A 16,322-nucleotide genomic window follows, 5' to 3' on the forward strand; every position below is an offset into this window, starting at 1 on the left:
AAGATGGTGAAGGCCTGGAGCATCTCCCCTATGAAGAAAGGCTGAGTGAACTGGGTCTGTTTAGCCTTGAGAAAAGAAGACTGAGAGGGGACCTGATCCAGGTTTATAAATATCTGAGGTGTGGCGGCCATAGCAGTGAGGCCAGTCTCTTTTCAGTGGTACGTGGAGACAGGACGAGGGGAAACGGACATAAGCTGCAGCATAGGAAGTTTCGCACGAATGTGCATAAGAACTTCTTCACGGTGAGGGTGACGGAGCACTGGAACAGGCTGCCCAGGAGGTTGTGGAGTCTCCTTCTCTGGAGATATTCAAGTCTCACCTGGACGCCTACCTGTGCGACCTGGTGTAGGGAACCTGCTTTGGCAGGGGGGTTGGTCTTGATGATCTCTAGAAGTCCCTTCCGACCCCTACAATTCTGTGATTCTGTGATTCTGTGATTAGCCTTTGGAAAATGCTTGGACTCAGAGGTTCATTGCGACATTTATATCACTTGGTTTTCCTTGAGTAGCTCATGATGTCATCATTATTAGGGATCTCATCATTCAATCAAAACCCTTCTGAGCTTGGGCAAGTCACGATTGCCATTTACCCCAGGCCTTTAATAATAATGAAAGCAACAATGAGACTTAGAAAGCCAAACAGTACACAACATGTCAGCAGTATTTTTAACCTTTCAATTTTAATGTGAAGCACGTTATGACTAGGAAGATTTTTAAGCAGCTGGTTTTTAAGAACTGTGCACATTGCTACCAAACAGCTGTTACTCCTACTCTCCCTCCTCTCCCCAAGGCACCAGTTAGGATAGTAGTCTGAAAGCACAGGTGAAACTAGATTACAGTTTATTGCAACAAGGGATGAAGTTCTGTGAAGGAAAATTGCCTCTTCAAAACTAGGAACAGCACAGACACTTTGGGATGGAGGAGAAGATGCGTGCTGTCCACACCTTGCTCACTGCTTTTGTTTAAAAGTAAAATACAAACCCAAATAGATGTTTTATATCTGGTAGCACAGAAATAATAGATTATAACAAGGGGATCGAAGGGGTCTGAGGTGTTGGCTTGCACTGTACATCTGTGAAAAATAAGGATGGGATCAAGTGCTGAGCTCTTCCCACCATCCATTTCTTCCCAACCTTGTAGGGTCTCATTAGGGTCTGCAGTAGAGGGTATCAACCTGAACGCTGGGGGAACACGAGCAATCTTTAAGGCCTACCAATTCCTTGAACCGGTGAGACAGTGAGAGAAACTCATGCTAGCAGTTCAGTTAAAAGCCTGATGAGACTTTCTAAGGATAGCCAGAGCGGCCTCTCAGTGTCTAAGGGGGGGCTGTAAGAAGGCATGGAACAGACTCTTTAGCAGGGTCTGTGGTGGCAAGACAAGGAGAAATGGATTCAAACTGAAAGAGGGGAGATTTAGACTGGATATAAAGGAAAAGGTATTTTTCAATAATGGTGGTGAGGCAGTCGTACAGGCTGCCCAGAGAGGTGGCGGACACCCCGTCAGCTACGGCATTTAAACATAGGTACGTGGCAGGAAACAGACTGCATTTTAGTTTCAATCTGCCACGTTTTTTAAGCCACTTTAAGCCTGTACACCTAGAACTCAGAACCACTACGCATAGCTGCGCTACGCTGCTCTGCAAAACCGAAAGCAACCAGAGGCGCCTCCACGGGGTGGGGCTTTGAGTGGCGCTGAGTCGGCGCCAACTGCGGGAGTTCCCCGGAAGCGGCGTTGGTTACCACGGCAACGGCGCAGGCAGCGGCGGCGGGGCTCAACCCGGCCGACATTTCGTAGGCCGAGGTGTGTGTTGCGTTGGGGGAGGGTTGGAGGCTGTGCGTGCCGGCGGGTGGGATGGGTTAGCTTTTTATGAGAGAAAGGGAGGAAGCTCGGTTCTACCGCTTCAGGGCTGCCCTCGGGGCGCAGCGGCTCGCACTTGCTGCCTGTTATCCGTGAAGCTCCGATCGAGAGCTGTGCTGAGGGGGCGGGTTTGGCAGCGTCTTCCCGGCTCCGGCCCTGGGTGCCGGGCCGCTCTGGACTCTCCGTGGGGGAAGCTGCTGCAGCTTCCCACCATCGTAGGTAGCATTGGCTGTGCCGTGCCGCTGCAGCATGGTGATGGGTTGTTCTAAGTGTAGCTGCGAGGTTCTCTCCTTCCCAGCTCTGATGTCTGCTGTCCTCCCAGGCCTCAGAGTGAATGTGATAGATTGCCGGAGTTAGTTTGTCTTACTGGGGCAAGCGGCGAGTTTTGAACAGACTGAAATATTTAGCAATGGAAAACGTAAATACAATTCCTCTTCTTGCATTAGTCTTCCTTCAGCATCTTCCACGCTGTTCTGCAGTCTTCAAGTTGTGGTTTGCTAGCAGAGCTTTGTACTTTATACTCCTGTATACTTTACAGGAGCTTCTGCACTTGAAGTTATATGTTTTGGAGAGCTGCTGCTTTACCCAGCGATTAATACTGGGTTCATCTCCGCATTACAGGCTGTAGCAAGTCAGCTCAAAAATGTAGAACAGTTGGGGAATGTTTCCTATTGGAAACTTTCTGATTTTATTTTGCAGATCTTACCTCTAGAGTTTATAGATGAGGGTTCAGATTGGACTAGAAAGTAATGCGTTCTCAAGCAGGGGGTTACTTGATAATAAATAATAACTTTAATCTGCCTCCAGTGTTCATATGTATATTAAAATAAGGAGTTGGGCATAAGGTAAGTGGAGTTAGAAGGAAACTAATTGTGAGGTTTTTTCTTTGAGGGTATAGCTATAGGTAACATCAGGCTTGTTTAATCTGTTGCACACAAAGCTGTTCTAGGTTACCAGCATAGCAGCTTCCTCTGGTATTAATTAAATGCCTTGTTACTGAATGTGTCACGGTTGTTTGATTTCAGCTCATAGGGGAAGTTGTTCTCAGAGGATTTGATTCGGGGTAGACATGGCTTATCCTCTTAGCAGAGTGTGCACAACCGGGCACTCTGTGGGAGGCATGATGGAAGTTCATAGAATGCAGCTGCCCACTGCCTTGGGTCAGTGTCATGGCAGGAGCTTTGGCTTCCAGGTGACACATAGGGGAATGCTGCATTGTCTGCTTGCTGTGTGCTGAACCTGGTATAATCAGGGTTTCTATTTGTGGCTTATGGGATCTCAAGTGACACGTGCTAACGTCAACAAAGCCCATTACAATTAGAGTTTGAATTGAATTGACAGAGTGCGCTCCATTTGCTTCCAGGTTCAGCAACTCATATTAACAGGCACTGAAGAAGGTAAATATTGTTTTGCTTTGTTGTGTAAGTTGTGATGACTGAGAGACTGTGGGCAGTTTGAAGTACAGTGTGCTTTACTCCCCTTCTGTGGGTTGAGTGGCAGGTAAGGAGGTGTTGGCGTGGTGCCGTTAGTGGGGTTGCTTGGAAGCACCACAGAGTTGCTGTCCAGTGAATTGAGGACGGTGCCTTTACATAGACAGGGCTATAAGCAGCCGATCTCGTTCGTGTGAGGGCTTCTTGGCTGTAATCAGCTTATGGTCCATTTGCTTAGCATAGCAAGGGAACCTGCTGCAATGGTGTTTGTGCAGAGTCTTATTGCTGTTGCCCTTTGAAAAGTGTAAGGGCTTCTTATCCACATGCCCACTTGCTGTGCCAGTGCTGCTGTCTGCGTCGCCCTTTTCCAACAGCTATTCCCTCCTCGTATCTTCTGATCAACAGGTGATCCGTGTGTGTTTGATCCAGAACTATGGGACTGTTTGACAAGCTAGCAGGGTGGCTTGGGCTGAAGAAAAAGGAGGTTCATGTTTTGTGCCTTGGTTTGGACAACAGCGGCAAAACAACGATCATTAATAAACTTAAGCCTTCAAATGTAAGTAACCTATCTTGTTTATTGTTAATGTTTTACTGAGGAGCTGTTGTCTGTATAGCTGGTTTTTTCGAGCTGCTATATTGAATGTGATCATGGAAAAAAATGTAAAGTTCTTTTATTTAGTACTGTAGAACAAACATATCGTAAGAGTTACAAACTAACTAAAACTAAGTGCAAGCAACCACATGCTTATTATGAAAATGTTTACCAAGAAACCAATATTGTTAATGGTCAAAAACCCCTCAGTCAGAAAGGGTTTGTGATTACTGAGGATCTGAAACGCTTTTCTTAAGTCACTTAAACGTTAGAGAATTTCACTTAGGATTGATGTGCCAAATGTTGTGGATTAAAACACTTGCTTACCAACTTATATTTATTATTTTTCAAGAAGACTTTAAATAAAGCATGATAAATGTAAGCAAATACATCACCAGTAATGGAATAGTAAATAGTGGGAAGATGAACAGTAGCTGGTGATTTCAGTTTGAAGCAGAGTAGCTTCCAAAGCAACATTTATGCTTGCAGTTCATCCAGTGAAAAGTTTTTGCTGGGCCAGTTAGCGTGTCCAGCATTCTGGGCAAAATTTAAAGGAGGCTTCCCTTGGTTTCAGATATGTTTATGGTGGAGAAATAGATCAATATTGATGGGGATGTTCAGAGGCAGAGGTCTGTGTATCCTCGAGTTTGGAATGCTGTGAGTTTTTTGTTGTTTTTTTTTTTAATTTTTTAAAAATTTTTTAAAATTTTAAAATTGCTATTTAAATCAGGACACAGCATTTATTTTTTTAACTTCCATGGAATTTTTCTTGAAGAATACCCCTGGGCCTTGTTTAAATATGTCACTTCATAAAGAGTCCGCTACTCTTCAGACTATGACATTGCTTACTGCCTGTTGCCAATTGTTTGAGGGAATTGCTACAATTTGTATCAGGCTAATTGTATATCATTTTTGAGATGTTCATTTTAGCAGGATTTTATGTCATGTATTAAGCACTAAATTTTCCTAACCAGAATTGAGAGCTGACTTCAAGGTTTATCACAGCAATCAGTATACGAGAAGGTTCTGAGGGAATTACTCAAGTAAATAGAACTTATTTCTTCTTTACTTTACTGTAAGTCATGCAATGGAAGTTTATTTCTGAATTTTTTCATCTAATGAGATGTTTTAGGAGGGTGGCTTTGCATACAACTTGTGGAAGTCTTAGCATTGCAAGACAGGGCAAATTCTCAACAGACATCGTTGGATCAGAATTTATGAAATTGGTTTTAGGAAGTCCAGATGGCAGATGATTTTGAGCTCTGGATCAGCATAGTTCTTAAGAACAGCTGCTACCTTGCTGTAGGAGCAGTCTGTCTATTAGCTGGCAAGTGAAGTGTTTCTCTGCCTGCCTGCAGTTGTTTCTGCTGGGCCTTGTAAATACGTCTGAAATAGTAGAGGTGTTATTTCTGTAGCAGATTTTTCTCTTGTTGAAAAGAACTGTCAACTAAGCTGTTTATGATGGTGAAATACCACTGTCATAATAAAGCTGTGGGTAGATGAATAAACTAAGCTGTTTCCCTTGTATGTGAGGAATCAACTGCTTTAATAGAGTTTTTAACAAGGGGCTCTAGGAAATTTGTGAAAGAATTGTTCATTGCTTTCTCAGCTCTATAACTGAAGGATCTTTCTGTAATCTAAATGTGACCTGTCGTCCTGTTCAATATTACTGCTTCTGAAAGGAGTTATTCTGTTGTACAAACTCAGATGATAAGTTAACTTTGGCAGCTTAGCAATGAACCTGATTACCAGTCAGATCTACTGATGATGCTTTACATTTTCCCCATTCCTCCGTGGCAAATGGTGATTTCTTTCAGTGATCTGGTAGTTTGAGTAGAGCTATGATTGGGCAGTTGTGTAATGCCTGCTGTATTCTTATTGGTGTCAAACCAACTCCTCCAGCCTAGTGGTACACATTGAGTACTGCTCATCTGGTATTTAGATAGAAATATACCCTCATTTATCAAAGAGACATGGGGTATTGTACAGACTTGTTCGTGTTAACCACGTATTTTTAGTTTTGACCTCAGTTGCAGTCTTTACACTGTTATCTTCCATTTATTAAAGAAATAAAGATGAGTTAGTTACTGTCCACACGTACACACACAGCCTAACATAAAAGAGTGAGATCTCACTTCTAAGGCAAAAACGTCTTCCATCTGCAAGGCCTTTGTCCAGTTGCATCCACTGCTTTTTCAAGAAAATGCAAAACCTTGAATATACAGTATCTGGATTTATAAAAAGCTTGTGGTTAGCATTATTTACTTTGTATTGGGAAAAATAGATGTGTGATGTATTGATGTTTTCAATAGAATTCAATATTTACACTTTTCCTACCCTGATTTTGAAATCTGTACTTTCCTTTCAAGGCTCAAACTCAGGACATCGTTCCAACAATAGGATTCAGTATAGAGAAATTCAAGACATCCAGGTAATGGATCCTTTAATTTTCTCCTTTTTAACTGTGGTAATTAATATATAGTATTTGGACTTGCATCACTCTTTCAATGTGATGTAATTGAATATAATTGGTGGTGGTCTAATGAAACGCTGTGCAGTTTGCTATAATGTTGTAGCATCCAGAAATCATAATCACAATTCAGCACTGGTAGTGGTAGAATATATTCTGTTTTTTGCTGCTATAGAAATAGCAAATATAAACAAAAGTATATGTGAGCATTTAATTTCTCTCAAGGGTTTGAGAGTGGAGCAGTTAAAATCTTCAAGAGAGGCAGTTGCTTAGATGATAACTTGTATTCCATTCAGTGCTCTCACTGAAGAGGCTCTGAAGAGCTTGCAGACTAATCTCATTAAATAAAAAATGGTGGTCACAGCCTTAGCAATGTAAAGATGGCAGAGGCAAAGGTCAGGAAAGAAGTTATTGATTGAGTGAAGGCCAAGCTATTAGGAAAGCTGAGATATGTGAAAGTGATGTGGTGAGACAGATATTTCAAGGAGGTAATGTTAGATATTATTCTGTAACCTTCACAGTATTTTTTTAATGGGTGCAGTCAATATGCAAGAAAATTATTTCTTCTTTGACCTGATGTGTGGGATTGATGGGTTTCCTATTTTTACTGGAGGCTCACAGCTGGGTTCTTTCCCAGTAAAGCACATAAGACAGGCTTTGGGTTTGGCTGTGTGTGAGTTTAAATCTTAATCTTTATATTGCTTTCCTTTAGTCTGGTCCTGTAATAGGAGAAATGATCTGTAATTATGCAGTGTAGATCTACTAAAAAAAAAAAAAAAAGAAGCTCTTGAATCTTCTGTTGTGATTGAAACATACTTTAAGAGTTGCTAAGAACTAAGGCAGTTAGTCTAGAACTTGATCATATCAGGATATAGATTGGAAAGGATGTTTTGGGATCTTCCTTTTCTGGAGCTCCTTGCTTTGGTATTGTCACCATTCTGGGAGTTATCTGGGACTTCCCAAGCCATGAAAACCTAATTTTGTTTTCAGTATTGCTTCTGTAGTCATTTCAGAAGTGGATCAGAGTTTACTTGTAGTGTTACATTGGTTTTGGGTTTCATTTTTGGGTGAACATCACAGTTGCAAAAGACTTTCTTTTGTAGCTTGGTCACCTGCAGTAACCTATTATTACCAGAACGTGATGTTTTTCTGAAGTTGGAGTGTTTGGGGTTTTTTTGTTGTTGATTTCATAAAGCTGTTTTTGCCTACAGAATCCTTTTGATGCTATTTGTGTCTGTGTTGTGACAGAATTCAAGATAGGTTTTGGAATTTAAGATGTGACTCTTCTGAATTGTTTGAGGAGAGTCCCTTGAGAGGTGGTACTGAAGGCCAAAGGTTCCAAGAAGGTTGGATATTCCCTAAGAAGCAAATCTTAAGGCTGTAGGAGCTGGCCATCCCCATGTGTGATAAGATGAACTGGCAGGGAAAAAGACTGGTGTAGCTATCAAGGGAGCCTTTGCTGAGATTCTTGAGAGGAGAAAAAGAAAGCTTACCATCTTTGGAAAAAGAGGCAAGCAACTTGAGATGAGTATGGGAATGTTACCAGGACATGCAGAGAAAAAATTAGAAAAGCAAAAGCCCACCTAGAACTTATCTGTCCACCATTGTAAAAGATAACAAAAAAAAAAACTTTTGTAAATACATTAATAAAAAAAGGAGGGCAAGGAGCATCTCTATCCTTCATTACCACCAAGGATGAGGAAAAGACTGAGGTATTCAAAGCCTTTTTTGCTTCTGTATTTAACAGTCATTACAGTTATCTTCAGGTTACTCAGCCACCTGAGCTGGAAGACAGGGATGGGGAGCGGAATAAACTTACCATAACTCAGGAGGAAACACTCAGCAACCTGCTACCCCACCTAGACTGTCACAAGTCCATAGGCCTGGATAGGATCCACCCAAGGATACTGAGGGAAGTGATGGAAATGCTCACCATGCCATGTTCCATCATTTGTCAGCAGTCCTGGTCAACTGGAGAGATCTCATTGGCTGGGGACTTGCAAATGTGATGTCCATCTACAAAAAGTGTTGGAAGAAGGATCTGGGGAAGTACAGTTAGCCTGACCTTAATATCATGAATGTCATGAAGCAGATCATCTTAGGTATGATTATCCAGCATCGGTAGGACAACCAGGGGATCTGGTCTGGTCAGCATGGATTCAGCAGGTCCTGCCTGACCATCCTCATCTCCTTCTATAGCCAAATTGGAAGGAAGGGATCTGGATCAGCTGTATTAATGAACTGAAACCAGTTGTTTGAGGTTCAACAAGACCAAGTGCCAGGTGCTGCACTTTGGCCACAACAACCCCTACAAGGCTGCAGACTTGGGGGAGAATGGCTGGGAAGCTGTGTGGCAGAAAAGGATGTGGGAGTGTTAGTTGACAGCTGGCTGAACATGAGCTAGTGGTGTAGCCAAGAAGGCCAATGACATCCTGGCTTCTACAGAAATAGTGTAGCCAGCAGGACTTGGGAAATAATTGTCCCTCTATACTTGGCTCTGGTGAGGCCACACCTCAAGTACTGTGTTCAGTTTTGGACACTTCACTACAAAGAAAGACATTGAGGCCCTGGAGCACGTTCAGAGAAGGGCAACAAAGCTTGTGAAGGGTCTGGAATACAAGTCTTAGAGGAGCAGGTGAGGGAGCTGGGATTGTTCAGTGTGGAGAAGTGGAGGCTCAGGAGAGACCTTATCACGCTCTATAACTGCCTGAAAGGAGGTTGTGGCAAGGTGGGGGTTTGCCTTTTCTCCCAGGTAACAGCAATAGGATGAGAGGTAGTGGCCTTATGTTGTGCCAAGGGAGATTCAGGTTGGATGGATATTAGGAAAAAATTTCTTCTCAGGAAGACTGGTGAGATGTTGGAACAGGCTGCCCAGGGAGGTGGTGAAATGTATTGAAGAACCATGTAGATGTGGCACTGAGGGACATGGTTAGTGGGCATGGTGGTGATGGACTGCCGGATGGACTGGATGATCTTCATGGTCTCTTCTAACCTTAATGTAAATAATAGTCAGTATTAATGTGGTGAAAGGAAAGGCTGAATGGGAGCTTATTTTGAATTCAGTGCAACTTTTCATAATTGATTTAAGCAGATAATAAACGTGTTTTCTGTTGTGAAATATGGTAAGACCACATAGCTAAATAGGGTAGATGGAAGACAGGTGCAGTATCTGTCTAAGTAGGGGTAGATGGAAGGTCCATCCAGGTATCCAAGTATCCAGGTTCATTTTTGAATCTTTTGCAGATGGTTGGGATTTTAGTATTTTGTTTTGTTTTTGTCAGAGTAGCAAAGAAAATAGATTGATTTTGTTCTTTGTGTCTGATTTTCTTCTTTCCTTTGCAGTTTGTCTTTCACAGTTTTTGATATGTCAGGCCAAGGCAGATACAGAAACCTCTGGGAACATTACTACAAGTAAGCCTATTATTTGTTTTAAAACCTTACTGTTCATATTGGCATGTACATTATTTAGACAGAAGTCTAATTACATTTAGTGTTCAAAAATGATTCAGAGAAGACTTATGCCTTGGGTTTGACAGGAGGTTGTTGTAGATAAAAGCAATTCTTTAAAAAAAATAAGAAGAAAAAAGAAAAGGGTCTTTTGTACACTGTTAACTAATGCACTCAAGGGAACATCTTGTTACCACAGAGACTAGGAGATCATGCTGTAGATGAGGTTGCTCTTTCTTCTATAAAATTTCAATCCTGTAAGAAAGCACCGAGGTAAATTAGTTTTTTTGCTTTTCTGTTCCTCTGTAGGTAAGAGACTTTAAGACTCAAATACCATTGGCTGGTGGCTGAGGGTGTTTTTGGTGGTGGTGATGGTGGTGTTTTTTTTTATCTTAGGATCCTCAGAGAATGAGATATTACGTCTAAACCAAGTATTCTTTCTTACTTCACCAAAATAAGTCTTATTTATTAAGCAGGATATTTGCCATACTTTATGTAACTTTATTCATGGACTAATATTCACGGAATGGCTTGGTTTGGAAGGGACCTTAATCCTTTTGTTCCAACCCTCCTGCCACGAGCAGGGATACTTACTGCTAGATCAGGCTGCCCAAAGAAAGCCCCATCCTTGAACACCTCCAGGGATAGGGCATCCACAACTTCTCTGGACAGCCTGTTGCAGAGATTCACCACTCTCATAGTAAAGAATATCTTCATAATACCTAATCTAAATCTAGTTTAACTAGTATTCTGGTTTAAAACTGTCAATCCACTGCGTACCATTGAAAAGATTTTCTCCTCATCTTTCCTGTAGGCCTCCTTTAGGTATTGGCAGGCCACTGTAAGGTCTCCCATCAAAACCTTCTCTATAGGTCCATGTCTCATATGAGGGGCTTGGGAGTTGATGCAGTACTCAAAGAATTGCCTTATTTGTAGAAGACACTGTTGTCTTTTTTTTTTTTCTTTTAGTTTCTAATGAAATTTGAAGGTTCATTTCTGTTTTTTCATTGTTCTGTAATATCTGCTGCTGACTTATATGAGATGAACATTATTAAATCATGCATACTGGTTGTATTTTCAGTTCTGGAGATTATAATGTTTAATTTGATAGAACTTGAGGTATTCTTTAATTGAGGATTAATGCTTCATCTCGTTTTCGCACAAAGAAATATATTAGCAGTTCAAAAACTTGCATGGGCAAGAGATTTTTCATTGTTGTTCATGAATTAGTTGTTTTTCCCAGAAATTTTGGATTTCAGTGATGTCCTTAGACTGCTCTTAAAATGCCAGTTGAGAGCTTCACAAGCAACTCATTTTTCTCACTGATATATTTATACAGCAAGGTACCCTTTGTGAAGCATAAACTGTTTTGTTTTTTTAATGTTAATGTGAAGGGAGTTTCTTAGATAATGCTGACAGTGAAATGTGCACTCATATCTACTTCTGTTCTTGACCTAATACAGGAGTCAAGTATTTAAGATTAACTTCTGCTAAAAGATTTATAAATAATTATATACAATATAGTTGATGAAGTTAAGCTAGATTTAATTATGCAAGAACAGCCAACTTTAGCAGTTAATTCTGATTAAGTACTTGTATCTACATAGTTGCCTTAAAATGCTTAAAGCTTTCCCTTTTCCTGTATTTGGCTTGAAGCTACTTTCTAGCATGTCCTCAAAGGGCACATCTTAATTATTTGAAAACTCTTGTGTTCTTATCACTGCCAGCTGTTTTTCAAATTATTTTTGTAGTAAAGATGTACTGGAGTCTGATTGTTCTAGACAAATGTTATATGGTCATTAAAAATACATAAGCCTTTTCAGATTATATTCAGAAGCTTTGTTTACTGTTGAAGTTGTTCTGTATCTCAGAAAATAAGGAACATTCTCATACAGTCTTAGACAAGACAAGTTATTCCTTTTGCAGTAAGCCTAAGACTGAGGGTTTTTTTGTTGTGTTCTGATTGAAAAACAAAGAATGATGGGGCTGAGTGAAGAAATACCTTGTAATGATCTCAGAAAAAAAATGTAAAACAAAAGAGAAATAAGTACTGCATTAAAATGGAAATTAAAAATACTTTCTGTGGGTCTCCTAAAGCAACTCACCTGTATTGTTCAAACTTAATTTTGCTTTCAAACAAGTCTCAATAAATGAAATACGAAGTCATACAACATCAGTAAAACGCTGAAATCATGAGCTGAATTAGCATATACTGCCAGCAAGTTGTCGTAATGATTTGAAATAGTTGAAAATGTTCACTTCTTGTTCAAAAGCAAAAAAGATCTTAATGCAGACTGTTATAAAAGTTAACTAAATGTGCCTAGTTGTTAAACACATGGACATGCATTTTATCTTTGGAGAATGCTCAATTTTTTATTTATTCTTTAAATGAACTTCTTTTAGTGTAGGAAACAAAAGGGTTTTTACAAAAAATCTTTCTTGAGTGTAGCAGTTTTGATTACATTCTCACAGTTTGTTTTTCAACCTGGTGGTGGTGAAATCAGGATTTCCAAAGGATCTGTTCTGTAGCCTGAGCCCTGCACAAGTCATGCAGCTCATGTCTCAGACGAATTTATGCAGGTTACCAAAAGGTTGAATTTCAGAAATAGGGCTGGATTCAAATGTTAATGGTAAATAACAACAGATAATGAGAGGAAAAAATTGGGTTTGTTTGCCTTTTTTGGTGTTTCTTCTGAAGCCTTAATCACAGTCTGAGAGAACCTATAATTTGCCTCTTTGCTCTTTTTATGTTATGCAGAGAAGGCCAAGCCATTATTTTTGTCATTGATAGCAGTGACAAATTAAGAATGGTTGTGGCCAAAGAAGAACTTGACACTCTTCTGAATCATCCAGGTGAGGAGACCTCTTTCCCCTTCTGTCTCCATATTGTTATATTGTAGTAAGAACAGCCCTTCTTATCTGACACATTCTGGATATCTTACAAATATTTTAGATGTACATGGATACTAGAATGAGAATGATGGGCTTGAGTAAGTCTTTGGGATTGTTTTTTTGTTTGTTTTTTGTTTTTTTTTTGTTATCCTTATTGAGTTTTACAAACTGATTATACCTAAGCTGGGTACAATGAGTTGGACTCATCTCTTGTTAATGCGCACATAACAAAAATGGCACTGGTTTGAGGAAGAACTGATTTTAACCTCTTGGAAGCTAGAGTACTGCCTGTATGTGGTGATCAACATACACACCAAAAAATTTGCTTTTCTGATTTATTTATTTATTTATTTATTTTGTGAAGATGGCTAATTCCTTTAATGAAACTTTCCTTTTTTTAAATCTCATCTTTTTTTTTTTTTCCTGATTATCCTTATTTCTGGTTATCATGTATATAATTATACCAGACAGTTTCAATTGCTTATAAAAGGATAAATTGGATGGAAGAAGAAATGTGGGAATTTGTGATAAGGCACTTGTTTTTGAGGGTTTGTTTGTTTACTCTGAGTCTGCGTTCTTTTAAGTTCTGAGATCAGTCAACTCTTCCATTATTCACTTTTCCATATATGGAATAAATTTGTGTATTTCTAAGCAATGTGCAGTTTGCAGTTTTGTCTGGCTTTCAGGATAGGTAGTTGCTCTGAGCAGCTGGAGTGTGAGACTACACGCAGGAAATTTGAAGCAAAATTGTACTGCATTTTCATGTTTATTTAGCTAGTAGAGCCTTAACTTGTGGAGTCACTTTGCTGGCACTAAAAAGGAGAAGCTGGCTTCTTTATTTCTAACCGAGGATAGTGATATGTGGCAGGAGCAAATGTGTTGCTACAGTTCTATTTTCCATGCAAGCTGCATCTAATACATGAATGGATCAGCAAAGATGTGGCAGCTAACTGTGTGTGAGCTGACTGAGCCCTCTTTCACGTTCAGCAGTATGGGTTACTTCAAATGCATGCATTGAAATGACAGCCTTGCAAAGTTCAGGGGAAGGGTAGAGGTGAACCGAGGGCTGAAGGTGGATTACCTATGGATTAAGGAATTTTGTAACAAAGCAGGTATTAACCACATCTGTAAAAAGGTGATTCTGTAGATAAAATGGAAACCATAGAAAACCGAGGATGAGAGTTAAAGACTGCGATAGTATGTTGTGAAGATATTAAGGCTGAAGATATGCAAGCTTAGGTGTTTTGTTTGGGAATTAGCAGGTTACTAACACTGATCTCTTATGTCAGATCTGTTCAGTTCTTGATAAATTTGATGTCCTCTAGTTTTGAAAGATCATGGCTGTGGCTACCTAGAATATTCCCTGGAACTGAGAACAGACAATTCTATATTTTTGCCTTGGAGCAGCTTAGGTCAAGTGCAATAGTAGTGTTCTTGTTTTATTGTTTTGGATTTTATTAGGTCTTAAGAGAAGCAAAGCATGTAATGTTTGATAAAAGTGGATTTTAACTGAATTTTAACTATTTAAATGATTTTAACTACAGCTGTTTTACTACAGTAATCATAGAATAGTTTGTGTTGGAGGGGACCTTTAAGATGATCTCATTCCACTCCCCCTGCTATAGGCAGGGACACCTCCCACTAGATCAGGTTGCTCAAAGCCCCATCCAACCTGAATGCTTCCAGGGAAGGGACATCTACAACCTCTCTGGTCAACCTGTTCCAGTGCCTCACCACCCTCACAGTAAAGAACTTCTTCCTAATATCTAGTCTAAATCTACCCTCTTCCAGTTTAAAGCCATTTGTTCAACTCTTCCTCTGCATATCTTGCTTATTGCTCTTCTTTGCTTCTGCCTCTGCAAACCTTGGCTCAAATGTACATGTTTATTTAAAGTTTAAATGCATGCTGGTTAACAACCTCATGTAGATTCCAGTCTCTGAAAATTTTAGGTAACCCTTTAGTATAACAGGAAGTTCCATCTCTTTTTGCCAGGTTTTATCTAAAGAGGTTAAGTGAAAGGGAACGTATAATGTGAAGTGTTAATGGTGTTGGAAGTTGTACTACTTGGGACCTTTGTTTCATGGATCAGAACCATTTCCTTTTTACTTGTAGAGGATACTGTCCACAAACATATAACAACTTGTTTAATGATCACTGTTCTATTATTTTGTTTATTAAACTTGAGCATTTTGCAGAATCATAGTCTTTAGATTACCCATTTAGATGTTGACTCTTGGGTCACTTGCCCTCCAGCACATGTTTCTATATAAAGAATATTGAATGTATAGAAATTTCATGTTAGTTAAAAGCTGCCCATTGCACATCTGTGGTGTTTGAGTTTTCTTAATGTGTTAACTTGTAACAGTTTGTTACAAGAAAATGTTAGCTTTCCATTAGTAAACATCAAAAGTTGGAGGGGAAGTGGGAGGTGTGAATGTGGCATAGTTGGAAGTAATGTAATAAGGTAGGAAAAATATAAATGTCTGTGGCTATCTTATTTAGCAAACAACTAAAGGATGGGTAGGTGTCTGCCACCTTCCCTAGCAGGGTCAGCAGACTTACGTTTAAGGCTCCAAATAAATCCTTCATTTGTTTCCTGTGTGAAGCATCCTTTTCCTTATACTTCCTAAGAAATAGAATATTCACCAGTTTTTTAAAAGATCTTTTCCTATCAAGAATTCATTGACTCAACTCTAGATTTTTGGTAATCCTGTAATTATCTTTTTTTTTTTTAATAATGTGAAAAATTCTTAGCATTGATACTAGTAATTTTTTTGCCGTTTTGTTCTCTTCAAGCTGACAGATGTATACTTTGATTCCTTGCAATGGCTCTTTTACCTTTTGTGGTAATCAAAGGCTTATGCTTTTGCACACATGAGTATGCTGGAGATTGGCATTGTACCAAGGTCATTGGTTTGCTCTGTGGTTCCCATTGCTGACTGAGACAAGCTTCTGGAAGTGAAGTCTTAGTTCAAGTGAAAGTGGGAGAAGAGGTGCCCAGATAGATGTGCACATCTATTTCCTGTTTAATGATTTTTTAAAGAAAGCCAGGGATGCTCTCCAAGATGTTATAGGATAATGCAGACTATTTGTGTGATTCTGCTTTTGGGACGATATGAATGAATGCAAATCATTCTTACCATCCATTTTGCATATCCAGACTTCACTAAGCAGAGACATGTAGTATTTTTAAGGAGCTGTTTGGAATCCTGCTTTTCTTCACCAGCAATTTATACATACAGCTTTATATAAGGTAGAGGGAGAGGTGGGTGGAAGATCCCAAAGCTTCCCAGAAAGTTTGTGGGCATTCTTTAAGCATGCAGCAGAGGCCACGTGACCCAACAGCAAGCATCTTGGTAGGATGCAGTCTTCAAAGAGTGGCAGTTACAGGTGAGCAAATTATCTTCTTTTATCATTTGTAATTTCTTGCTTGCAGAGATAGTGTTGCATATTGTCATGGTAGTTCTACTTCTACTCACTTCTAGATATTAAGCACCGTCGACTGCCTATTCTTTTCTTTGCTAACAAGATGGACCTCAGGGATGCAATATCATCTGTGAAAGTATCTCAGTTATTATCATTAGAAAACATCAAAGACAAACCTTGGCATATCTGGTAAATTTTATTTTTATTT

At 39.7% G+C, this 16,322-nt stretch overlaps 1 protein-coding gene across 3 annotated transcripts; it reads left to right on the forward strand.

Annotated features, from left to right (window-relative positions):
- The first annotated feature begins 1,694 nt into the window (after positions 1 to 1,694).
- ARL6 (ADP ribosylation factor like GTPase 6) lies at positions 1,695 to 16,322 on the forward strand. Of its 3 annotated transcripts, none has more exons than XM_010721862.2 (6): positions 1,695 to 1,799; positions 3,692 to 3,842; positions 6,248 to 6,309; positions 9,691 to 9,759; positions 12,554 to 12,648; positions 16,174 to 16,322. In XM_010721862.2, the coding sequence occupies exons 2-6, from the start codon at positions 3,720 to 3,722 to the stop codon at positions 16,305 to 16,307; spliced, it is 483 nt and encodes a 160-aa protein (XP_010720164.1). In that variant the 5' UTR covers positions 1,695 to 1,799; positions 3,692 to 3,719; the 3' UTR covers positions 16,308 to 16,322. The 3 variants fall into 3 exon arrangements, with proteins under 3 accessions (XP_010720164.1, XP_019475604.1, XP_010720170.1); XM_019620059.2 differs by lacking the exon at positions 1,695 to 1,799 and adding an exon at positions 1,829 to 2,071; XM_010721868.3 differs by lacking the exon at positions 1,695 to 1,799 and adding an exon at positions 2,112 to 3,253.

Source organism: Meleagris gallopavo, chromosome 1 (assembly GCF_000146605.3).
Source record: "Meleagris gallopavo isolate NT-WF06-2002-E0010 breed Aviagen turkey brand Nicholas breeding stock chromosome 1, Turkey_5.1, whole genome shotgun sequence".
NCBI classification, from domain to species: Eukaryota; Metazoa; Chordata; class Aves; order Galliformes; family Phasianidae; genus Meleagris; species Meleagris gallopavo.